The sequence below is a fragment of the Lepisma saccharinum genome, chromosome 16, assembly GCF_977018435.1.
Source record: "Lepisma saccharinum chromosome 16, izLepSacc3.1, whole genome shotgun sequence".
In the NCBI taxonomy this organism is placed as follows: Eukaryota; Metazoa; Arthropoda; class Insecta; order Zygentoma; family Lepismatidae; genus Lepisma; species Lepisma saccharinum.
The window spans coordinates 65,237,993-65,264,493 of NC_139244.1; the positions used below are offsets into that span (position 1 = coordinate 65,237,993).

At 37.9% G+C, this 26,501-nt stretch overlaps 1 protein-coding gene across 4 annotated transcripts in view; it reads right to left on the minus strand.

Annotated features, from left to right (window-relative positions):
- The window catches only part of LOC146000511 (neurobeachin-like protein 1), a 723,922-nt gene that overhangs the window by 646,322 nt on the left and 51,099 nt on the right, over positions 1–26,501 (minus strand). For all 4 annotated transcript variants that reach the window (XM_083138250.1, XM_083138253.1, XM_083138251.1 and 1 more), the window contains exons 7-8: positions 18,994–19,209; positions 2,522–2,605 (exon numbers count right to left, since the gene is read on the minus strand). In XM_083138250.1, the coding sequence (XP_082994376.1) occupies positions 2,522–2,605; positions 18,994–19,209 (300 nt within the window). The remainder of the gene's footprint in view (positions 1–2,521; positions 2,606–18,993; positions 19,210–26,501) is intronic.

Below are 26,501 nucleotides of genomic sequence, written 5' to 3' on the forward strand. Positions count from 1 at the left end.
TTTCCCTCAAGAATCAATCTGTGTGATAGGGTGTACAGACATATATTATAGCTGAAATATTTTTCCCTCTGTATGATATAACAAAGTTACAGGCCTGACGAGAAGTGTGCATTTTGGAAATAATATGACAACATGCTTTTCTTCAAAATTATACCACAAAGGAATGAAAAGAAATCAAGATTTGTAGCTATCGTCTGCATCTTCTTTGCTTTTCTACTTCTGCTGCACCATAGTCCTATATGGAGTATAACAGTTCCTGCAAACTTCATCTGTCGATAACAGCTTCAACCAAAACATGTTTGCAGAGATTGAACCAAACCACCAATGTTTGTGACGTATTTTTCACTTGTCTTAAATATATTTCTGTTGTGCTTTGTCTCATAATCTGCACACTTAACTCTTTTGCTACCATACTCCATTGATGCAAAGGCAATTGACACAAAACCATAAATCACTCCAGAACTGCTCTACCACATTCCACAACCTACTGTCACGTGTCAGTTTCAGACGACACAATGAATGTTGCAAGGAGGAATGGTTTCTCGGAATCGACAAGAGATGGCAGCACGCTATATAAAGAGTGAAGAAAATTATAAAAAACTTAGAGCGGAGAAGAGGGATGATATATATTATAGTAAATTGAGAAATATATAAAAGAAGAGTTCAAATACTATAATAGAAGTAAATAGAATGATGTATATAGTAATTTAAAAGAATTAAAATATAGCCGCATATGAAACGTTTAGGAAAGTTATTAAGCGAGCAAATGAATTCAGAAATGTATCTCAATTTCTTTTTGATTCTCTGATGAGGAGAACATCGTCAGCTTTGGAATTTGTCCGTTCCCCCGTGGCGCTGTGGTCAATTAGATGCCCCGAAGCACTTTACGGTTGCGCTTCTTTTTAGTCGCACTGGGCCATTGGCAGCGCTTGTTATTAGTGATCCTGGTTATTCCCCTTTGGTCGTTACATAGGAGGTGGCGCTAGTGTCAGTTTAGTCGACCCTACTCCTTTATATAAGTATAGCTTGTATCGTTTGCCAAAGAAACGGGGAAAGGGAAAGAAGACATATATAAGGCATAAAGAAAAGGAAGCGAGACGACGCAACTAGATTTCTTATATATAGAAGAAATAATAAAAGAAGTATTTTCCATAATCAAAGAAGAAGAAGCCTATTCTATAATCAAAAGGAAAAGAAGAAGAAGCCTTTTCCATAATCAAAGAAGAAAAGAAGAAGAAGCCTTTTCCATTATTAAAGAAGATTATTTCTATAATCAAAAGAAGAAAAGAAGAAGAAGCCTTTTCCATAATCAAAGAAGAAGAAGCCTATTCTATAATCAAGAGAGAGAAGAAGAAGAAGAAGCCTTTCCATAATTACGAGGAGAAAGAAGAAGAAGATTTCCTTTCAAGAAGAATGTAACTGACTTAAATTTTCGATATATTTCAATGTCGCTATATATATTTTTTCTCTGTATTTTGTATAGTTCTCAGAATATAGATCCGCATTTAACTATATCCTCTTGGCTATAAAACGCTTTCTTATTTGGAATTCTCAAACAAAGAACCTATCCCCTGAGATTAAGATATCTGTAGCCGCGGTAAATAACATGTAAGTACGTACCCACAAGGGGCGTAGCACTACACAGCAAGAAACTCATGTCTGGACAGGCCCGACCTGTTGCAAGTGTTGTTGCCAGCTGTCATCTTCACAGAGAGAGAGAGAGAGAGAGAGAGAGAGAGAGAGAGAGATAGAGGGGGGAGGAAGGGGGGGGGGGAGGGAGAGAGAGAGAGAGATATATATATATATATATATATATATATATATATATATATATATATATATATATATATATGGATACGTTTTGAGATATTCAAAGTCAAAGGTCAAGGGACAAAATTATATTTTTATAAAAAGGTAGGCTTGTTATATATCACTGGAAAGCTTGTTCAATTCCCTGTACAATAAGCTTTATTTGATCTTCCTACGGAAAATAGGGGCGGAGTTACAGCACATTTAATACAGCTAAACGGGCTCAAAAAGATCAATTTATGTGAACTTTGACCTTCAATAATTTAACAATTACATGACAAAAAAAACTAAAAATTTTCATAGTTACTAAGTTCCATGCGTAGTTTCAACTCCCCAAATTTTATGAAAATCGGAGATGGTCAGGTTGGGGGCTGTGTTGATTTCACATGGAATGACTCATACATTTCCTTTGTTCAAAGCTTATTCTAGCTTCACCAGTTATTTGAAATTGATGAAACCAGAAAAGGTAAGAAAATTAAGTGAGTTATTGGCTGTTAAGGTATATTATGCATTTCGTTGGGACAGCCTGTAGTTGTTGTTCTATGATTTTGTACATCACTTCACATTTGATAAGAATATGCTTGAAAACCTCCTGTTCATAGAAGGTTAGTGCATTATGATAAAGGGTGTTTATAAAAAAGGTACCTGAAACTCAGCACTTAAACCATGTTCAGTTAAATTATTTGAAACACCCTGTATATGCAACATTTACCTGTCCCTTTGGTGAACCAGACAACATTTTGGTCAGAGCTCTAATGCAATTAACGGCAATCTGTTCAACTTCTTCTGGATATGTCTATAATGAAAAGAAAAAAGAATATTTTATGTGTTACCTTATATCAAATTACAGGAAATGTGTTCATTTAAATTTAATGTTTCTTTATATGTCACTGCTAGAAAAGGAAGAAAAATATTAACTTATTAATTCACCCACTGTCCCTCGTTGCTTCTGAACATTTATTCCCACTGGCAATATTTCAGCTTCACATACATCACAGACATAGAGTCTGATGTGGAGCTGCACACACACACTGTCAGCAGCAATAATTGTTCTTTGCCTGAAATTCCCTGCTGTAATTTATTAAAGGCCAAATCACATGGAGCAGGACTTCCTACTGGAATGTCCTAGTTGGTGCTGGACTAGATAGCTAGCTGGAAAAGATGGCTGCCAGGCTGGACTGGTTTTGACAACTAGACCGTGTTCTTATTGCAACTTCATTCTCTACTAGATGCTGTGGTAACAACCAATCAGAGCGAACGTTTTGCAGGGAAAAATGGTCTGTGGTTTCCAAGTGTTGATTGTCTGAGTATCACTGCTCAATAAAGTAATGAGGTGCATTAATGTTTATAGAGTACCTATTAGTACTAGTCAGTGGTGCAGGAACGGGGGGGTTTACAGGGGTACATTGTACTCCCCTAAATTTTTGATGGGGGTACTGTACCCCCTTAAATCCGTAAATCTAATTGTAGCCCCTGTACCCCCTTAGATAATTTGACAGATGCAAGGTGCTACTGTTAAAATAACCTATTTTCAATTAGCTCAATAAAAAAAAAGTTTAAATTGTTTATAACTAGCTTGCTTACCACAGAAATGCAAATCATTGTAAACTTATTCTACTACATTGTGCTTACTATGATTTAGTTCATTGACCTGTGTTCTTGTAAACTTCTTAAAGGAGATGAAAATTGTTTAAAATGTGTGTGGAACAGTGGAATCAGGTAAAGTTTAGCCTACTCTCAGAAAATCACTCTCCAGGCAAATGCTCTTTTTCATAAGTGGGGTACACTTTTCTTAAGAAACGATACAAATCTTAGTCAGAAGAGTATATGACTGCCCTCCTTTTCTTTTGAATTTTTCAAATGGAATTTTCCGAAACGAAATACTTACACAAACAAGACTAGAGACGACTGACTAACTTGGGGGGTACAATCTACTCCTGTACCTCACCCATAATTTTCATAACTTTGAGGGTATTCGGAAAACTATACTTAAACCTATATAACTTCGTATTAAGAGATTTGTTGAAAATGCAGATGTTACTAAGACAAGAAATATCTGTTTTCTCTCAAATTTCAAGACGAGAATGAAATAAATCTCTGCAAAATCAAAGCGAAACGATCTCGTTGGAAACTCTGGTGATCATGTTCGAAGAAATTGCTTGAAATAAATTTAAAATGCTATGTCTTTTTCAGACATACTAATTTATTTTTCAAATTACCCGTGTATTTTATTTATTGTAATTGCAAAGTAAATCCAGTAGTGACAATTACAAGCCTGTGCTGCCCATTTTAATCTATTCACGATAAAATTCCGTACTTCGATGGTTCGCAGTGTCGAAACAAGATGTAAAGCAGAAAAACGTTATTAACTAAAGTTTTTGCTTTAATGAGATATTGTACGTTGTGAGAGTGGTGACACAATGTACATGTTGCTTATACTAAACATTTTGCATGTCAGGACGAGATACCTCGCCTTGTAATTAAGGGGTCCATATGCACAGTGCTTTGGATTCCACTTTAAACTGTAGATCCAGTCCCGATTAGCCTATCTAAGCATGAAGTGAATCTAGAAAAAGTTTTAATAACTTCTGATCCGAAACCAAGACAAGAATAAGCACAAACAAGAACGAGGAGAAGGACCTTACCACACAGGAGACCAGATGAGGCTGTGACAATTCTCGACTCGTCACATTGCGATATCATTCGTAGGTGAAATGAAATGTTTCCTACACATTAAAACGGTGCGATTTGTGATTTTATCAGAGGGAGGAGGACTTATTTTTACCTATGTATCAGGTATACTTAGAATTAGACACTAATTGCTTAAAATCAAATTTGATATCCAATGAATCACAAACACAATGCCATTTTAAGTTAAACCCTAAAGTCAAATTGTAAGAAAGTCAGATGAATGTACGAGATAAATCAGAATCACTGCAGGTTCTATGGTTTGCCAGTTGTCTCGTCAAGGGCACTGTGATGCTTAGACTTGATCCAACTTCTTGCAAATTTTTCTGCATGAAAACAATGCACTGGGGGTCTATTTATTGAAAGGAAAAGGTGGTTTAAAACTTCTAAATGATTTCTCTAATCCATTAAGTTGGGTTTATGGCATTGAACCCGCTTTTACATTCAGTTGATTTTGGATTGGATTCACAAGGTCTTTGAGTGAGATGGGAATGTTTGATTGATTGATTTTGTTTATTTTACTTCACATTTCTGCCACTTTTGGTTAATTACGAAGATGAGGATGAGTGATGATTATGATGAAATTGATGAAGGGACACTCACAAATAACACCCATGTCCAGGTCGGGATTCAAACCTGGAACCTCTGTCATCGTAGCGCACGCTATGCTAACCACTCGGCCATGGAGTACGAAGAATTGGCATGTCACTCTAAAAACACGCATGTACGTACATTCTAAATTTAATACCACTACATATGAAAAGAAACCTTGGCTGGCTCTTCATATTGTCCACCAAAGATGGAAATGAAAGAAACTTTCGAGCATATGGTTTTACTTGCTTGCTCTGATATATGAAGGATTTCAGTTTTGTATGTGTAATAATAGTACTTTCAGTGCTTGAACAGCGTCATTTGGTACAGCTAATTATATTACAAATAAATGCTTTGCCATGAATTTTTTAAAGATGCGGTAGCTCAGTCGTTAGGGCATCTGACTACCATGCCAGAGACCTGGGTTCGATCCTCGGCAGGAGAGAACTGGGACTTTTCCAACCTGTTCAAGCGGCTCAAGTGCCCACCCAACATCCTATAAAGTGGGTACCTGGAGGAAACTCTGGGGGCTAAAGGCAGCCAGGGGTGTGGTGCTGATCACATCAATCCAGTCCCAGCTTGACCGACATGAAAAAGTGTGGGGGCCCTAACCCCACACCCCTATACACCTTCATGGCATGGTGCAAAGCACAGGGGAACACTTTACTTTTACTTATTTTTATATGTAAGCATGGGACATTAAAATGATCTGAAGTGGAACTCTATAAGTATGATATATTCAATAATATGGTTTCTATATCCAGTAGGTGGAAGATGATTATTCCTGGTTGGAATAGCTCAAGAAAGAGGGGTGGTGTGGGAATCTTCCTCACACCCTTTAAATCGCAACCTGCACTAAAATGAATAGGTGTATCTTTGTTCGCAATTTTCACATTTCGAACTCCTGATTTTCCGTTCCATTAAATTAAAATGAGCCCAGAACAATGTCCAGAGCTTTATATGTTTCGGAATTATTATCTGATCTTAAGTAATGTTTTTATAATTATCATAAATTATAAGAAAAACAAAGAAATAAAAATTATTTGTTCAAATTTAGCAGTAAATAACAGGAAATTCGTGTGTGCTGTTCTAAAATAGAATATTTACCATGCCTTCATATTATACCTAGGAATGGGAAACTTTGAAGTAAAATATATATATATATATATATATATATGGGAGGCTGAATTTTGTACCCCCCCCCCCCAAATGAAAAACGTTCCTGCGCCACTGGTACTAGTAGGTACTCTATGTTAATATTTAGGAATTTATCCATAGCAATACGATTTACGAGTATACACTACACCAATCATGAAAATCCAAATGTTTGACATATTTAGTAGAACATCTTTTCTATATTTTCTATTTAATTAAATGAATCCTGCGAATCTCATGTATGGATACATACTTAAGTTCATTAAAATCAAAGCACGTAGAGTACACCTTGATTACCATATTTTCTTGAAATCCAATTTCTAGTTCATGCTTTTCTTATCTTCCTTAAACCTTTAATATTAGCAATTGTAAGGTAAATAGCAGCACTAGATATTCCCCTACAACTTTCTTCCTGAAGTCACTCATTCATCTTTTCAGCTTCTCTGCTCTGTGCAATGCCTTGTGGGAATGAGCATCGTGTGAGGCAAAAACTAGCAGGCAAGAAAGTACCAGTCCACTAGTTCAAGTCCACCTGGAAAATCCAGCAGGAAAGATAGCCTCATGTGATTCAGCTTTGATTTTGTTGTTCATTAACAGTATTCGCTTATGATTGTGCCCCTCCAATGCACAACATATTTCTAGCAATATTACTGGTCCTGCCTAACCTAATTTCTATACAAGTTTTTATGGTTGGCAATACTGTTCTAATTGGTGCATACTTATAACAGTCAGCCTTCAATACAGGGTGTATTGAAGGCGTAAACTGACACAGTTGAAAGTACACAATAATAGAAGCAAAAAAAGTCTCAGTAAACATGGGTCCGCAAATGAGCCATTTTCGAGATAATTGTGAATGTGTGGTTACAAGCTGCCACTGATTTCATTGTTTGTAAATGTCATCCTAGTTGGTAAAATGCTAATAATACAGTAAGAAAAGCCATTGGAGATCGCATTGTTTTTATTGAACATTCTACTTACTTTAACAAACGTTCGTATGTTACATGTTACAATTACTGTACACTCGTACCTGTTAAAGGAGGTGTTCAAAGTGTCGACCTTGCATCTGGATGCAATACTGTAGGCGATTCTGCATTGAGTTTTGAATTCTTTCGAACACCCCCGGTTAATTTTGGAATTGGTCACAAGCATGAACAATACTCTGTACTGATTGTATCTATCCTGTTTGATTACAACACCACCTCTCCGAAATGTTCTGTTTTAAGCAAACCTCGGAATGCGCAAGGAGTAAAGTACTTGGTGTTTACAAAATGCAATCAGTGATGGTTTCTAACCACACCACACATTCATACACATTATTATCATTTTACCAACTAGGACGACGTTTACAAACAATGAAGTCAGTGGTAGCTTGTAACAACACATTCGCAATTATCTCGAAAACGGGTCATTTGCGGACCCATGTTTACTGAGACTTTTGCGCTATTACTTATGATACACCCTGTATGTTTGCCACTTGCATGAAATAATGTATTGCAAAACAACTGGAAGGCAGTTTCTTGATGTTTACCAACTTCAATTCTATCCACATATGTAGATTAAATTTCTTACTAAATTCGAATTTATTTTGACACAAATTTAACACAAGGTAAAATTTAAATCTATCTCAGGGAAAATAAAACATTAATCTTCTTTTTTAGTAATATTCAAACTGATAAATATGGACTGTGTCTATCACAATGAATATTTTTTAAAACTATAAAATAAAAACTTTTTCCTCCATAATCTTAAAATATGAAAATTCCACTTCATATTTTTATTAATGAAACAGTTTTCTCAAAGTCTATATTGAATACAAACATGTGAAGAACTTCTCTCCGAAAAAAGTAATGTAAAGTGCTCCCCTGTGCATTGCACCACACCATAAAGGCATATAGGGGGAGTGAGTTAGGGCCCCACACTTTCTTGATCATGGCTGAATGTGGGGGTGATGTGATCAGCAACATACCCTTGTCTGCCTTTACCCCCCAGTTTCTACTTCTGGTACCCACTTCATATGACACTCAGTGGGTGCCTGAACCGCTTGAACTCGTGGAAAAAATTCCAGTTCTCCACCACCGAGGATCCAACCCAGGTTTCTCACATGGTAGTCAGACACCCTAACAACTGAGCTACCATGAAAGTCTCTTAAAATATACAACATTTTCTGAAATTATTGGTTCCCAGTGGCAAAATGTGACTGGAATTTTTTGTTCAGCATCCATGTATGAGGACAAATCTAAAAGTCTTTGCCCATTTTTTTTTTCAGCTGAAATAATGAACATGCAGGGAAATCAAAATATAGGAATTGTTTTATGTACCTTGCACTATCTTTCCCCATAGTTACCACAGCAGTTCACGCATTTGTCCCATCGCACCAGTGGTTTCGAGATGCCACTGTTGTATAATTTGGCTGGTTGATAATGGAACCACTGCCCGACAGCGGTCTTCAGTTCATCGTCGCAAATGAACCTCTGACCTGCCAGGAACTTCTTCAGTGGACCAAACATGTTGAAATCACTGGGAGTGACGTCTGGACTATACGGTGCATGCTCCAGAATCTTCCATTCGATTGACTGTGGTCCTGTTTGCCAAATGAAGCCTGTCATTATCGTGGAAGATAACCACGTTGTCCACATTGAGAATCCCTTGGCGCTTTTTCCGGATGGTAGTTCGCAGACGTGAGAGTGTGCCACAATAGCTGTCAGCATTGATGGTGTCACCTCGTGACATGAAATCCAGCAGGAGTGGTGCTTGGCGATCCCAGAAGACCGTGAGTATGCATTTCCCTATGGATCTTGATGGGTCTTCCTCCCTTGATCCATAGAAAACAAATAACAATTTGCTGCTCATACTACATGGATGTGTTGAGCACTACAGCCATCTTTGCAAACTGACAGCAGTGCCGTATCGTGGAGCAGCCGGGAGTTAATGCTGGGCCATTCCAAGAAACCATATTGCATTGAATGTATACCCAGTTACTCAATCACACTAATATTTAGGCTGAAAAATATAGGTGCAAAGATCTTTCAATTTGCCCTCGTATATTTTATAAATTTCTAAATTTGGGAACTAGACAATGACAGACAGTGTGTTACCAAATTGGTTCACTACTTTCTTATTACAAGTCGTTTTGCATGCAGTTAATTTCTGCTCTCCCTTCTCTTTTATATAATGGAGTCAGAAAAGGGGTGGTATTTCAGATCTCTACTTCCCCATTAGGTCAAGAACCTTTGTAAATCTAGCAATACTGTGGGAAAAAAAAGCATGTTACAATCAAAAAAAGATGAAGGATGTGACGTATTTCCCTGCGGTGATTAAAATGTATGAAAACTATCGTTCTTTTACCGCAAGAATACACCACAAGCCCATCTTGCCTCAGCTTGGTATGTGCTGCATCGCCATTTTTTGTTTGGGCAGTATTTGTGGGGTTGTCCGCTAGATGGAAATAGTTGGCAATCGGAACTTTTTCTGCTGTCTGCTGCAGCAAGAAATCAGACAGCTCTTGGAGACGAGAACAAGAACTCTCTCTCTCCGGTGATCAGACCAGCAACACATACTCACGCATTGGTCTAACCAACAGCTAGTAACCATGCCTCCGCCAGCAACTTTACGTCACTCGTAAAAAGACTTGGTTACGTGAAACTCACACAATGGAAAAAATGGATATTGGGAAGTGTTTGACCAAGTCAAAATCTACGTTTGTTCGGGTGTAACTAGGACAGTTTGAAAGTTATGCATGGTTATGTTTCTGTGGTATTGGAATACGACGCTTACGTGTGTGACTGTATAGATGTGATTTAGAATTTTTACATTTGTTTTGCCCATCGAGTCAAATTCAGTCGTCGGTAAGACTGCAGTGGGATTGGTTGAGCTGTATGGAACAAGACGATGGCAATTAGTGGGAACAACATTTCAAGCACAAGCAACTTTTGACTGAAGTGGAAGTATCTACCAGAATCCTGATTTTGAAGATCCATAGTGTTGCCTACTTCATCACCCAATTCAACCAGACGTTTGGACGAGGAATAGAAGTAGAAGGAAGTCGGGAATGACATTACAAGAGGATAATTCTCAAGAAGTTGACCAGATGTCGTATCTACCCTTAACAAGGAGTCTAACAAATAAACAAGGTATGTACAATTTGAAACAGTGCAGTGCTATTGTAATCTCGATACGGATTGTGCGAAACATTCCAGAGTTGTGATTATAGACGTCCGTCTACGGAACTGATAGTGGGAATCACAAGTTGTAATTTTACGCGGTGTAACGTGAGAAAATGTATAATGAATGATTTGAGCAAATTATTAGTGTTTCGGAAGACCAATTAAACCAGTAATTCTTCCCCCTTGGTTAACACCTTTCCATTAATAAAGAGCACCATTTTTGATTCTAATGAAGTGAATAGTTGAAATAACTCAATATTTCATAAGTCGGGTGAGTTTGAAAATTCTAAGTCACAAAAATACAAATCAATCAAGAACGATTGAAGTATGTTTAGTATTACTAATTTGAATGTATTTTACGAGTTGTAATGTCTTGTTGACACCTTCTAAACGTAATGAATTAGATTTTGAGCACCTTTTGAAATTGCTAATTCAACGTTACATTTGTTGTTGAGATATATCAATTGTTCTCTTGTTGATAACTAGTATTCAAAAATATTATGATAGTTGCTACAAATAAATTGTTATAGAATATGAATTGAGAATTTACCTTTACTTGTTGCTCGTAAAAATCCATTTGTGAAGTGCAATAGTAATGCTCAATTTTGAAGTTTTTGCATATCGAGGCTAATGCTTCAATTAAGTTATTTAGTATGTATGTGCATCCTTGATGAAGACATACTTTTGGATACTACGATTAACTGGGGTACAATTAAATAATCTGGGGATTTGCAACATATGTTACTGATTAAATTGCCTAATGTTTATTCGGGTTGCGATTCTCTTAGGACATTGAAGCAACATGTAACAATGGGTCTTGTGCTTCAAAACCATAGTGACTTTAGTAATTGCTGGGATAGGGTATTTTTTTGTTATCCACGGCCTTAAGCACGTCTTAATTTGCTATAATATTATCAGCCCACCTAGTACATTACAAGGATTCCATGTCATACCTGTCTACAAAAGTGGTAGTTCTAAAATTAGATCAGGCTCAACAAGTACTCTACAGTCAGTACTTTTATTACACATATAGCATAGATAAAAGAGTGGTGCAGGGAGAGCATTTCGCTTAAGCATGGGTAGTTCGCATGGATGATGCTGGATAGCATAAGGAATTGAGAGCTTCTTCAGTCGAGCGAATAACCCTTGAACAGGCAAAAAACACATGATTGTGGGTGGGTTAAAACTGCCAGGACAAATATTTTACATATATGTGTCTGTAATGACCAGGGGTGCCCACAGGAAGGGGGGGGGTTGAGAGAGGGGGGATGGGGAGACCGCCTGAAAAAGGAAAGAAAGGACCTTCTCCATTTTGCCTGGGGGTGTAGCAGGTTATACCCCACCCCCCGGCTGTTTCTCCTCTTCTATCGTTTCCTTCTACGATTTTTGTCACATTAAAATGATATTCCATTGTAAATGCTCAAGTGTGAGAGACTGGAATGAGTACGAGCGAGTATTCTAATAGATAATGTAAACTTAAATGGTGTAGAAAATTTTAAGGATCTTGGAGTCATTCTTGACAGGAAACTCAGCTCTAAGGAATATTTTCATTGCATGTATCAACAAGTAGGAAAATGACAGATCAAATCTTAAAAAAATAGCAAGGGCTGAACAACATTCATCATCTTTTATTTTTGTATATGGCATTCGTCAGACCCATTCTAGAATTTAGTACTGTAACATGGAATTTTTCCTGTGGCACTGTAAAAAGTGGTTTAATTGAGAATATACAAGAGTTGTCTTTCATTCTGTATTTTAGATTTAAACTGTTTAGATTCTTTGTAGCTATGGCAATTTATTACCCTTTAGGAGCCTGATCGTCTCGATCGAGATGCTCTCATGTAACCCTCGGGAGCCCGATCGTCTCAATCGAGACGCTCTGTCAAGGTCGTAGTTTTTACGTTATAAATTCACTATTTTTGGCTAGAATTTCGATTTTCTTTTTTCATATTGTTGTTAACACATGTATTTAACAGAAATGATTGTTGCACCTTACTCCTTTTTATGAAAATGGCGGGAAAAGGCAACTTCTTTTTTGAGTCTTTTTTTAAGGGAAAAATTTTGCCGACTTTGTTGTTCTAAAGCAATGAGTTTCTCTCACTCCTGGAAACTGCATTGGAAGGAAGTTTGTATATCGGTACCTGAGGTCAAAAGGAATGTTTTCCGTGCGGGAGCAAGCGGGGGTTTGGAGTTGGGGAAGGGGGAAGAGGGGTTGTTGAAACTGCATCATAGTAATGGAAGTTCGAGGCGTGCTGAAGAAAAGCCTTTGTGCTTGAACACAGTGTTTCACAAATGGCTACAAAGGTTAGCCTGCATTGACTAAAAATAGAATTTGGAAGTAGCTGCAAGAATTGGCACGCTTTTGTCACTCCGTTCTAGCTTTTCCTCCTGGAAGAATGTGCGTACGTGAGACTCGTATTGCGCCTAAGTGCCAAAGAGTTTTTGAGTGAAGTGTGACTCTTCCCAATGATACAAATATTTTTCAGTTTCTTACATGCCAGCGATATCAGTTAAATAGTGTCTTGGATTTCATTCCACAGGGTGAGGTAAAAGTCCAGCACTACCCTTTTCATTTGAAAACGGCATGATGGAGGATGATGAAACTTCGGTTATGGGTAATGGGGGTGGGGGCACATCTTAAATGATGTGCCACATGACCCCCTTCCCATTTGAAAATCTGATGCATACTAACCCCAGCTGGTGTGTACCCACCCCCAATACCCATATCCAAAGTTAAATCATCCTCTGTCAAGCCATTTTTAAATTAAAAGGGTGGTGCTGGACTTTGCCTCACCCTGTAGTTAGTACAGTAGAGTGTGAACTGATATTCATGTGAATATCAGTTCAATAGATGATCTGTTCATGATAAAAATGAAATGATGATGTTTGCAGTGGACATGTTTCCAACTTCCAGTAGTAGTCATGTTATTAGGCATCATGTTGTGAAATATTACTGCACTACATCACTTGATATATTTTATTTTTAGTGATGATATGTATCAACTTAAAAACTGAGTGAAACATCAATTTTTTACTGAAATATTCTGCATTTTAAAACAAACCTTATTTCTAATAAATAGCAAATGCCATTGTCTCTATTCTCATAATTTTCAATCACTAGAGAACAAAAAGGACTTACTTTTATGTCTTTCATGCAGTCGTTAGGGCATCTGACTAGCATGCAAGAGACCTGGGTTCGATCCCTGGTGGGGAAGTACCGGGATATTTTTCCACCTGTTCAAGTGGCTCTGGTGCCCATCCAGTGTTGTATAAAGTAGGATACCTGGAGAAAACCCTGAGGGGGCAAAGGCAGCTGGTCACATAACCTCCACCTTCGGCTGTGATCATGAAAGTGTGGGGCCCTAACTTCACACCCCCATAGGAAGGAAACGGGGAAAGGGGGAGATAGGGGGGCAGTTGTCCCCCCCTAATCATGGATGTAGGCAGATTTTTCAACGGATGGACAAGCAAGGTATTTTTCCATGGGGTATATTACCCCGATAATAGTGTTGCCCCATAAAAGACAACACTTGAATTTGAAATTATCGCATTAATGTAAATTACTATGACTGAAATCAAATCGTAAGTGTGAAATATATACTTTTAGCTTGACATTCGATTTCTAAGGGGTGGTGTGGCCATCCTTGGTCCCCCTTCCAGACGTCCATATCCCTACATTATTATACTCTCACCTAGAAATTTAGTGTAGAGGAATCTTATCGCCGTTATTAAATGATATTATACTCTTAAAGAAAATCAAGTATTTTCAAGCCGATTAAAGTTCAAAGCAACTGCGGGGGAAGCAATGGGGTGCAATGGGCATTGCCCCTCACCAACCTTGGATGGAAATCAATTCTAGGGGAGCAAGGGAGTAATCACTGAGGTAAAAGAAAGCAAGAGACAAAGAGTAGTAGGACAAAAAGATACTCAAGATGGAATTAGTTTTGAAGTCTTTCTTGCTTTATTTCTTTCAGACGGCCAAGAGCACCTGCAGGGTGGCACAAAGTGAAATTGCCCCCCTCAATATCAAAATTTATACAAATGAAAATACATTTAGTAAAATTTTCTTGGTTGCTTCGCTCCCAGTGTCTGCTTTTCTTATAGTCTTCTCAAGTTCAGAGCTGTAGCTAGGGGTTGGTGGGAGTTGGCCCTGGGCACCGAACAATCTAAATGAAGAAAATTGTAAAAGAAAATACCATGGTGCCCCATGAACTTTCTTGTGCCATATTAAATCAATATTGTTTTCAGTTTGCAAAAATTTTGATCTAAAATTTTTCTTGCTCGCTTCGCTCGCATTTTTCTTGTTTTCTGTAATGCATTGTGTGAGAGAGAGAAGTTCTTGCTGCTAAACAGTTTTGTCTTAAGTGCATAAACACATGTTGGGAGGAAAAGAAGCACAGCACATTTCAGAGACAATTTATTTATTTGTTGTGGTGCCGCTATGTTGCTGCATTACACATACACACACACACGCACACGCACCATGCATGATCACGCACACCCATCAATGCAATGGAACTACAAGATTGAGATAAAATGAGTTTTTTTTTTCCTGACTGAACTTTCATCAAGCCTTGTGGCCCCTAATCAGAGTGTCTGCGCATACACAGGGGAGCACTTTACTTTTTTACAATGACATTGGTTAGAGAAGTTAAGAAACCACGTTTTCAATTTGCTAACTGAATTTTCAACTTTGGTGACTAGGTTATGAATTAGGACCCAAATAACAACTAAGTTTCAAGGTCACGTTTAAAATGCTGATATAAAAAAGTAAATGATACCTTGGTCATATATCATCCAAATTCACATTGAGTAACACTGACAATATATTAGTTCATTCAAATGAAAAGGTCCATTTTATATTTTCTGAAAAAGCGTTTTATGCGAGACAGTAATTTCATGTGTTTTGCATACCCACAGGTATATGTGACGTTTTAGTAATGAGGCATCTGTGCATGCGCAAATGTGTCCAGGTAGCACGTGTCCATTATCTAATCACTTTCATTTTCTTCTGCCCAGGTGGAACGCTGTGCTGAACAATGGGGCTGCCATTAAGGGACGTGTCCAATGAAGAACGGCATGGTGTCATTCGGTTTCTTCATGCTAAAGGAGTACATCCAGCGGACATTCATAGGAGAATTGAACACATTGAAGGACGATGCTCGGCCGGGACAGTTGGAAAATCGCATTCCTGATTGGACAGTGGCTGCTATTGAGAACCTTATTCAAGAAGACAGACGAATATCCCTGGCAGCCATTAGCAAACAAATGAAAGTGTCATTGGGTAGTGTGCATGGCATTGTGAGGCACAGACTGGGTTACAGGTATAGTGTGCGCACAATGGGTGCCGAAGTGTTTGTCAGAGGAACAAAAAATGTGCAGAATGGGAATGTCATTGGCTCATTTGATGTGATACAGGAATGAAAGTGAGGACTTTTATCAGCAAAATCATTGCTGGAGATGAATCCATCTGCCCATATTACCAGCCAGAATCAAGGAGAGACAGTATGAAATGGAAGCATACAAGATCACCAAAACCAAAGAAAAGCAAGTCACAACCTAAAGTCGGCAAACTTATGATCACCGTATTTTTCGATGACCAAGGTTCACTGCTAGTGGAGTTCCTTCCGGAGGGACACACAATTAACGCAAACACGTACTGTGAAACACTGCATTGTCTACGGACAACAATCAAGAATAAGCGTCGAGGAAAACTCAGCAAGGGCATCCTTTTACTCCAGGACAATGCTCGAGTACAGCCAGCCACACAGACACAGAATCTGTTGCAATCATTCCATTGGAAAGTGCTAGACCACCTTGTATACAGTCCTGACTTGAGTCCATGTGATTTTCACATTTTCGGACCTATGAAGAAACCCCTCAGAGGACGACGCTTTGCCTCGAGTCCTGAGCTGCAGGAAGCTGTCAGGGAATGGTTTCATACCCAGCACAAGGACTTCTTCTACCAAGGAATTCATAACCTTGTTTCAAAGTGGGACCAGTGTCTTACTTCATACGGTGAATATGTGTAGCCAACTACTGTAATAAAGTTTCTGCAAGGAAATGGACCTTTTCATTTGAATGCACAATACATATTACATACTGAAAGTAATGAGCAACAACTTTTCATCAACTGAGTTTTGGTTTTATTCAAGAAAAACATACTACATCATAATCTACAGACTTTTCTTTACGTTTCAACAGACTCCATTTCTTTGCACGCATTATGCCCACCTTTCTGCAAGCTTGAAAATACCTTTACGGTAGAACTCCATTCCAGCTGCTTGAGGATACTGATGCACTGCTTTCTGTATGTCCTCCGTCATCTGATAGCGTCGGCCTCGTAACCATTTCTTAACAAGACCGAACAGATAATATCGCGTTCGGATGGTGGAATGTTGAGACTGAAGGGAGGGTAAAGCAGAGTGTCCCACCCCTTTTTTCCAATTTCCTTCCTGGTAAACTGAGCAGAGTGCGGGTGTGCATTATTTGTAGTCTGCTGTCAATACACGTGGGACCCAGCGGCAACAAATTTATCGACAGCTTGCGCTTGCAATCATTTCCTGCACTGCACTGCACTGTGTCCTATCGCAAGTATTGCTGCAATTGTATCCACGGTGACCCCTGTCTTCTATAATGATGTTGTCAATTCTTTCCATGTTGCGTTCCATGGAGGCAGTTCGTGGGCGACAGCTACGAGACTGATCTTTGATGCTCATATTTCCATATTTAAAATATTTTACCCATCTTCTAACACTGCTAGCACCCATGCATACATTTCCACATACACACTGAGGTCTATTCTGAATTCCAGCAGCAGGAATTCCCTCTTTAACAAGGAATTCAATCACAGCACATTGTCAAAATGAAACATCACTGTCACATTTTGAAACAAGTGCCTGTGCTCACGTGATCAAAGCTAATGATGTCACATTACCTTGACGCATTCAGGAAAGTCTGTATTTTGTGATGATTTACTTTGTTTACGTGTATTGATAGATTCTGATTTTTCAAAAACTGTTGCTCATCACTTTCAGTATGCCCCTCGTATTTTAGTGTATTGAAATATTCCCAAGGATGTAAAATAATAATAATAATAAAATGAAAGTAAATGTAAAACCTACACACACAGAAAACCTTACTTAACAAACTCTGGACTTCAAGGCAGAAATGAAAACACGAAATGGAGGAAGGACATCAATAAAGACTGAGAATGAATTCATAACTCGCTATTAAGTAGTATGATGAGGTAAGGATAGTATCCAAGACTATGAATGCGGACAAATTGCCACAGACAATTTGAAGCCAGTCACTGCATGCATGTGGAAATGGTGGATGATTGACTAAGTAGCAGATGAATTGTCTCCAGGTTGCAGTTGTACAGGAAGAGAAGCATGCAGCCTTGATATTTTGTGTTCATCCGAAGAAATACACCATGAAAGCTTACCAGGCTTATGAAGAAGATGCTCTGCTCCAATTAATTCCCATAATGAATCAATAGTAATTTGTTGTATGACAGTAAAAAACTTCTTATGTCACGTGCCGGCAACAAACTTGTTAAAAACAACAAAAAACACACAAACAGCCGGATTAAAAAAACTTTAGGAGTTCTTCCAAGCTTTCGATTCCATGTCAGAATCATCATCTGGGCTGGTTGAGCATAGATGAAGGGAATATGGTTGAAGAACATCAGTACTCAGACATACTAAGTAGCGCCAGCAGAACTTCAACCACGCTCCCTTCGTCTATGCTCAACCAGTCCTGATGATGATTCCGAGATGGAATCGAAAGTTTGGAAGAACTACGAAAGTATATTTTATCGTGCTGTTTGTGTGTTTTTTGTTGTTTTTAACAAGTATTTTGTTGGTTCAAAGAGTTTAGGAAGGTTGTGTATTGATAGCAAAGGAAGGAGGTTCAGACATTCTGACCACAGACATGAACAAGATAATGATCAACACTGTTTGTGGAGATCGCAGCGTAACTGTTGAAAACCTAGCAGGCACGCTACACGTCCCTCATGGCAGTGACTTCAACATTCTTCATGAGCACTTGCACATGACTTATGCTAATTGTGTTTTCAATGATTTTGTCGAGAAATATATACATTGCATGCCCATCCTACATACAGCCTTAATCTTGCTCCACGTGACACTCCTTATTTTTTTTTTCTCTCAGCTGAAACTGGAACAGAGGTAAATGTTTTAACTTCACTAGAGCTGCCATGAAGAACGTGGAGGCAATTCTGACGACTATGTCGAAGTATGAATTCCAGCATGTATTCCAAGATTGGCAGATCTGTTGGGTCAAGTGAACTGAACTCGACAGAGACTATGGTGTGAGTAACTAATTCATTCATTCTTTATTAACTGGTCCTCGTTCATGTATAAATTTGATGTCAATGGAATGTCAAGCCTTTTTAAACAAATAAAACGTTCTTCAAAGAACAGAAAGTTAAGTTGTGCATATTTAGACAACATAAATTCATTCCTAAGACATGAAACTAGAAACTTGCATGGAAATATTAATAAATAGCTTTTCTCCACATGGCATCCCTGCTGCCATATATAATGTAATAAATTTCACTTACCAACCCTTGCTCAATGATCTTAACCAGAGCTTCCAACAAATTGCTTTGAACAAAGACATCTCGAAGTTGTTTTGCAGCAGGAAATGTTAAAAGAAACTGAAGACTTGACACTAGTTGCTGAATGGTATTAATTACATCTCCTTTCCATTCACGTGAGGCCACTTCTAACATGATATCGTAATACAACTGGATAATTGTAGCAATTTCAATTTGTCTCTGAAAAAGAAAAAAATCCTTTTACAATGCTTACAATAACTAAATTTCTGAGAAAATTTGCTGTAAAGAGAATGCTGACACATTTTATTACGGTATCATATTTCGAAATGGTGGACAGGTGGGTTGGCCTCCTCCACTTCACCATGGGTAGAGATGATATGCTCCAAGTCCTGTGCATTACATATGCATAACTGAATCTCAGATGGCCACTCCACTGTGGGGTGATTTATCTCCTACTTTTCTCTTTCCCACCATTTACAAATTAAGGAAAAATGGATTGGTTTCCTCACTGTTGATATTTCTATTAATTAATTTTCAATTTACAATGTACTGAGCTCAAAACTTGGTGTTTCATTTGTTCTCTACATAAGGAATACCTAGTATATGGATATTTTATACATATATCATAAATTAAATGGCTGTAACTATGCTATTTTCTAACAAGATGTTGTTTGTTATACCTTAAGTTAAAGTTTATGTAATATTCTTACTTACCTATTTTCTATAATTCATATTTTTCAAAAAGTTATTGGAAAATGTTTTCCAATAAAACAATGCAACTTCGAGTAAATTCCATTATATATTTCTAATTTTATCCTCCAGATTTGGTTTGAGTTGGTGTTTTAAGTCCACTTTATGCACAGTAAGGCTAATCGGGACTGGACCTACAGTTTAAAGTGGGATCCGAACCACTTGTGCCTTCACCAGGTATCGAACCCGGGCCCCCTTGATTACAAGGCAATGACGCTACCACTGCGCCATGGGGGAGGCCCTTTATCCTCCAGATATATGAAAAATTATATATATATCTTTTTACATATAATACATTTACATAAATATTTTCAAACAAGTGTTCTCGGGTTACCAGCCAGGTTAAATTGGAGTTGACTTCCAACGTTTTGAGGTCATACATTGCTCTCATCTTCAGAGAATATAGAAATGGAGACCAGTGTAAGTTAATATGCATGACTATAATGTGGCAGAGTTTGGATTCTGTCTTCCTATGGGCTCTCTCTGGATCCTGGTGTCCTCATTGGCTGGTGACCGAGCTGGAGTCCCAAATCGCTGTTGAGATTGTTGCTTTCCCGTGATATGGGTATGGCTTACTTTACCCGTCGGTCCCAGTAACCGCAAGTCCTGACTTTTCCGACTGGAATAATCGGATATTATGCTGATGTTCATTCCGCTGCTGCTTAACACATTGGGGTCTCACGACGGGCATAGCCCGCAATGCACTTAAAGTCAATGTGGACGAACTACGGGCATAGCCCATCCTGCGGTATGCAATCGCTTTGCCGATTGAACTACGGGCTATATTCGTACTTCGTCTCATGTGCGTGTTCTTTCAAGCCTCTTTGTTGAAATTCCGACCGCTAGGTGACTCATGTGCTATTTTTATCTCGCACCTGCGACTGTTTGTTGCCGGGTTGATGTACATTGCATTGTTTAGAATGGCGGTGTTAGATCCAGACCGCATAGCGGAAATTCTGCATGAGGATTCTGCCTCAGAGTTTGAAGTTAGCGACGATTTTGATAATGCAGATGAATTTGAAGATTTGGAAGGTAGGTTATAATCGTAATAATTAATTGTTGAAAATATAAACAGTGTTGCAAACTCTAGTATTTTATGAATGAAGTGAGAAGAGGTAATTTTTTTGGGTATATTCATCTTGCCTCTTGCTCCTACATGCACTGATGTATTTTTAGTTTTTCCATTTATTATTTTGTATAGTGTATATCAAATGAAAATTTACTTTATTTATTTATTTCTTTAATTTTTACCGATGATGCAGAACCAACTGTCCTGCAGCTACTTTTTCATACAAAAGCTAATTACCTGTAATTTGTAATTATTTTTTGTTATGTGCACATAAGAAGTATTCTTATGCAAGATTCAAAAGTTGTATTGATAGTTTATGTAGTTTTTGCATTGTTAATTATTGAAATTTCCAGATTACGAACTTAAAATATCTCTATATTAACATTTGTTACAATGTTGTACCTTTTTTTTCATGAAACATTGCTGAAAAAATATTCAAAAATGTCTGAAAATGAAAAGAAAATTTAACAAATTTTTGTTCATTGAAAGGAGGAAGTTATGTAGATTTAAGAAATGTGTGGTAAATAAAAACAAATTAAAAATATTTTTTTCTAGGATTTTTTTGAAAAACAACCAAAAACCGCAGACCAGAGGTAAAAATGCTGTATTATGAGGTCAGACCCGAATGTGTTAATGGTGCATCCCGTTTGGCCTACGATAAGAAAACACAAGAAACCAAAAATTGTGGTGGAAAACAATTGTAGAAATGGGGAAAAAAGCAAATGTAGTCACACGATGATTGGTACATCTTCACACAAAAGCAAATTTAAATGCACCATAGAAATGTTAATAGGGAATATCCTGTCCCTTGACAGCAATGAACGCCATACAACGATGTAGCACACTGTGGACAAGAGCATTGAGATGTTCCTGAGTAACAACATCCCACTCCTGCAATAATGCTCCGGAAGGAAACGAGGAGGGGGATTCCATTCTGCAATGCATTGCGTGGGTATACCCCATGCATGTTAAATTGGGCTGAGATCGGGGGACCTCTCCAGCCAGTCTACGCATCAGATCCTCTGATTCCAGAAACTCAGTGACAAGGTTCACTCTATGGGGACATGTATTATCGTTCATAAACAGGAAAAAAGCCCCATTGCACCTCTGAAGAGATGGACATATTGCTGGATAATCACATCCCAGCACCTGAAACCTTAGAAAAGACACAGAGAGGTGTACGAGAGCCCAGCATAATGCCAGCCCACACAAGGATCCCAGAACCTCCGAAATGATCACATTAAATGATGTTCTCCTGGTTATTTTGACTTCCATATCTAGCCACATGTGCTAATTTGAATGAAGGGTAAATTACACATTACTCTTTGACAAGTTATCATTAAAAGTTATCATTAACATAGCTACATTTTTCGAGCATATGGTATGAAATTCTGAGGTTTTTTACACCATCAGTTTTCCTACAACTTGGCAACAATAACTTTAAAATATTCTGCATTCTTGAGGAGAGGTGGTAATAGGAAGCAGGGGGCAAAGAAATGGGGTAAGTCATCAATTTTGTGACTCTGATAACTACCATAAATTTAGCAATAGAGTTAGATATCTCAAACCAGTAGAGCAATATTAGACAAGTTTCAAAATGACAGATAAACAACAATTTTTTTCTATGATATGCACTTTCTCCAGTGGTGTAGAATGTTCATCAAAAGTAGGGATGGACGATATCAGAAATTTGATATTGTGATATATCATCAAGAAAAAATCATCACAGACAATCTGATATGACATTTTTTCTGTATTATGATATTGGCGATATATCGTCTCCACTAGATATATCGCCAAATACCATGACGATATATGGTTGACATGATATATATTGCCAAAAATATTGTGATGATATATTGCCGACATGATATACAGTATTGGCCAAATTATTGCAATCATTGTAAAAAAGAAGCATATTTCCTTGTTTTGAAAGTGTTCTAACTAAATATATTTCACAATTGTTATAACTTTTTATATGGGATTAAACTGTTTTTCTGCTTTGATATAATGTTGTTTCCCACAATTCCTTCTTTTTACTGTGTCTCAAAAATAGATGGCAGCACGACTCTTTGCATATTCGCAAAAATGCCTGGAACAATACATACATTGTTTACCATGTTATACTATTTTTGGGTTATAACAAAGGAAATAATATTAAATCTGATTGTTGTAAGGGTGTTCTTTATTTGTATCTTCGGAGCAACATGTAATGTTTGAAGTTTATAAAAAAGAGTGAAAAGGAATTGTACACAAACAATGATTAAAATGGGCTGAAAAGAGCCAAAGGTGGTCGGTCATACAAAGTACTGACAGTACTTGCAGTGTGTAAAACAATGCAATGTGTATCACAAAACATTAAATCTATCAAATTTCTCTACATAAAGTGAGTTAATCTGTGTTTCATTTTTTCAATAAATGAGTCCAATAATATGGCCGGCCAATACTGTATATCACTAAAATATCATGACGATATATCCCCAACATTATACATATCATGGCCACCATATATCACCAAAACATCGTGACGATATATCACAAATACAAAATATATTCTTAAAATTTCATAACGATATATCGTCAACATCATATACAATGTGGCCACGATATATATCACCAAAACAATATTTTTTCAATATCGCAATATATTGTCTAGATCAGTGGTATTCAACCTGGGGTACTCGTACCCCTGGGGGTACGCGAAGACTTTTTAGAGGGTACGCAAAATTTAAAATAATTATAAATAATGAAAACTGTCTCTGACAGAGATAACTTGAAAATGAAATGAAGGGAAGCAAAGAAAATAAACATTTCTTTGTCAACATTTTCCTCAAAGTAAATATAAAAAGGGATCGATTGAGGATTTCATGTTACTCCCCCCACCGACCACCAGACTAAAGGATTCTAACTCTGATATATTTTTAAAATTCTTAATAATTTCATAACATTAGAATTAAATTTGTCGTGGGAATGTTGTCTAAGTTTGTCCACAGATGGTGCTGCTGCTTCACTGACAGGTCAGAAAACCGGTCTTGTTGCTCGTATTCGCCAAATGAACCCTCAAATAAATTGGGAACATTCCATTATACACAGAGAAAATTTGGTCGCGAAAAAAATAACTCCTGATTTACATGAAACACTGAACACTGCTGTAAAATTAGTCAACTTAATCAAGTCGCGTGCACTGAACTCCCATATTTTCAAAAAAATTTGCGAGGAGATGGAATCCGCACACACTCAACTGCTTATGCACACCGAGGTGCGGTAGTTATCGTGAGGATGCATATTGACTCCCCTTTTTGAACTGAAAAATGAGGTAAAATGTTTCCTTTCAAAATTAAAATCCGATCTGGTGACGTATTTTGAGAATGAACAGTGGCTGTGGCAACTAGCTTACTTGACGGATATATTCAAAAAATTTAACGATCTCAATCTTCAACTCCAAGGCTTCGACAAAAATATTTTTAAAGCCCGTGAGAAAGTGAAGGGATTTTATAAGAAAGTATTACTTTGGATTGATTTCGATAATGAAGGAAATATTGCAGTTTTTCCAACTGTGTTGGAATATTGTGGACAAAATGATGTTAGTATTGATGGTGAACTTCTGGAAAAAAGCTAATTCCACCTAGAAAATCTCAGGTTACAGTTTTTGAAATGCTTTCCAGAAATTGAGAAAGACGATAACACACAAGCTTGGATAACAAATCTGTTTTCCACCAGCGCCATCAATTCCTCTGATCTTCCTGTAAAATTAAAAGAAAGTCTGCTGATAGATCACTTGAAATAAAATTCGAAAACGTGTCCATTTGCGAGTTCCGGTGTTATGCACGGAAAGAGTATATTGAACTTAGTGAAACTGCCATCACACGCCTCCTTCCCTTCCCCTCCACTTATTTGTGTGTGCAAGGTTTTTGTGCATTGACAGCCATCAAAACGAAACACAGAAATCGCCTGAATCCAGAATCACCACTGATACTCACACTAACGAAGATTCAGCCACGAATCGAGGAGCTGCTGTGCAGAAAACAAGCTCAGCCAATTCACTAACAGGTAAGAAATATTAAAGTTCATAATATATTTTTGCTATACCCGTAATTTTCCTTTATTTATTTTATAATTCTCCTTTTTATAGTACAGGGTAAGTCAAAATAATGGACCCCATTACAGAAATTTATTCTGTGAAATCTAATAAACATATGTTATTGTGAGACATGCGCTTCGAAAGGTTAACTTTCAAAGTTTAGTTTCCATGCAGTGTTTCCACTTTCTACCGCTAGGAGTCAGTCAGCAGCGAGGAGGAAAATGGTGTTGACTGGAGAACAGAGATCTTTCTGTGTGCTTGATTATCATGTGAACAAGTCTGTGATTAGTGTGCAACAGCATTTCCGTACCAAATATCAGAGAGAACCACCTACAGGAAAGGCCACTCGTAAGTGGTATGAACATTTCAGAGATTCGGGCTGCATCTGTAAACGAAAATCGACTGGCCATCCATCGACTGGGGAAGAGACAGTGGAACGAGTGTGCACATGTTTCGTGCGGAATCCACAGAAGTCCACCTACCGGGCAGCGAGAGAACTTCAACTTCCACAGAAAACTATCTGGCGGGTTCTGCGGAAATGTTTACAAATTAAACCCTACCGCTTGCAACTAGTTCAAGCCTTAAAAGACACTGATTATGCTTAGCGCGCGTCCTTCTGTGCTGATTTCCTCGCATTAATGGAAACGGATGGGTTCTCTGAGAGGTTAATTTACAGTGATGAAGCAACTTTTCACCTTTCAGGGAAAGTGAATAAACACAGCGCAAGGATTTGGGGAACTGCTAACCCACATGAAAAGATTATGGGCCATTTTTCTTTCATGAACGTACTGTGACAGGACTTGTTTTCCTTTATATGCTGCAACTATGGCTCCTTCCACAGCTTGCAGAGGATAGCGCAGATTTCATTCTCCAATTGGATGGTGCCCCTGCGCATTACCATGGCAGTGTTCGGGACCATCTCAATGGGGCATTGGAACAACGATGGATAGGTCATGCATCTCCGGAGGATCAACCTCTCCTTCATTGGCCACTTTGTTCCCCCGACTTGACTCCTATGTAATTTCTTCATGTGGGGTTTTGTCAAGGATCATGTTTACGTACCACCACTTCCAACAAGATTGGATGACCTGTGTGCCCGCATCACAGCAGCCATTGCTGATATTGACAGCAACATGTTGCACAAGGTTTGGCAGGAGATAAGACTATCGGCTTGATGTGTGCCGTGTTACACGAGGTGCTCACATAGAACACTTGTGATTTGTTTGAAAAAAACTTTAACAGTTTACCTTTCTTAGCACATGTCTCACAATAACATTTGTTTATTATATTTCACAGAATAAATGTCTGAAATCAGGTCCATCATTTTGACTTACCCTGTAAAACTGTATTATTTAATAGGTAATGATTTGCATAATTTATTTTAGATCTAGTTAGGTATAATCTGAATTAAGGATAACTCAGGGAAGGGGTACGCGGAGAAAAAAGGTTGAATACCACTGGTCTAGATGGTATATCGCCCAACATTTATTTAAAACTTTATAGAGAAAACATGTTCAAAGTGTAGTGAACTAAACTCACAATTTGATATGGCATACATTGGGACAAAAGGTTTCATATTTTCTTTTTAATATATTGCGTAACTTAAGAGGG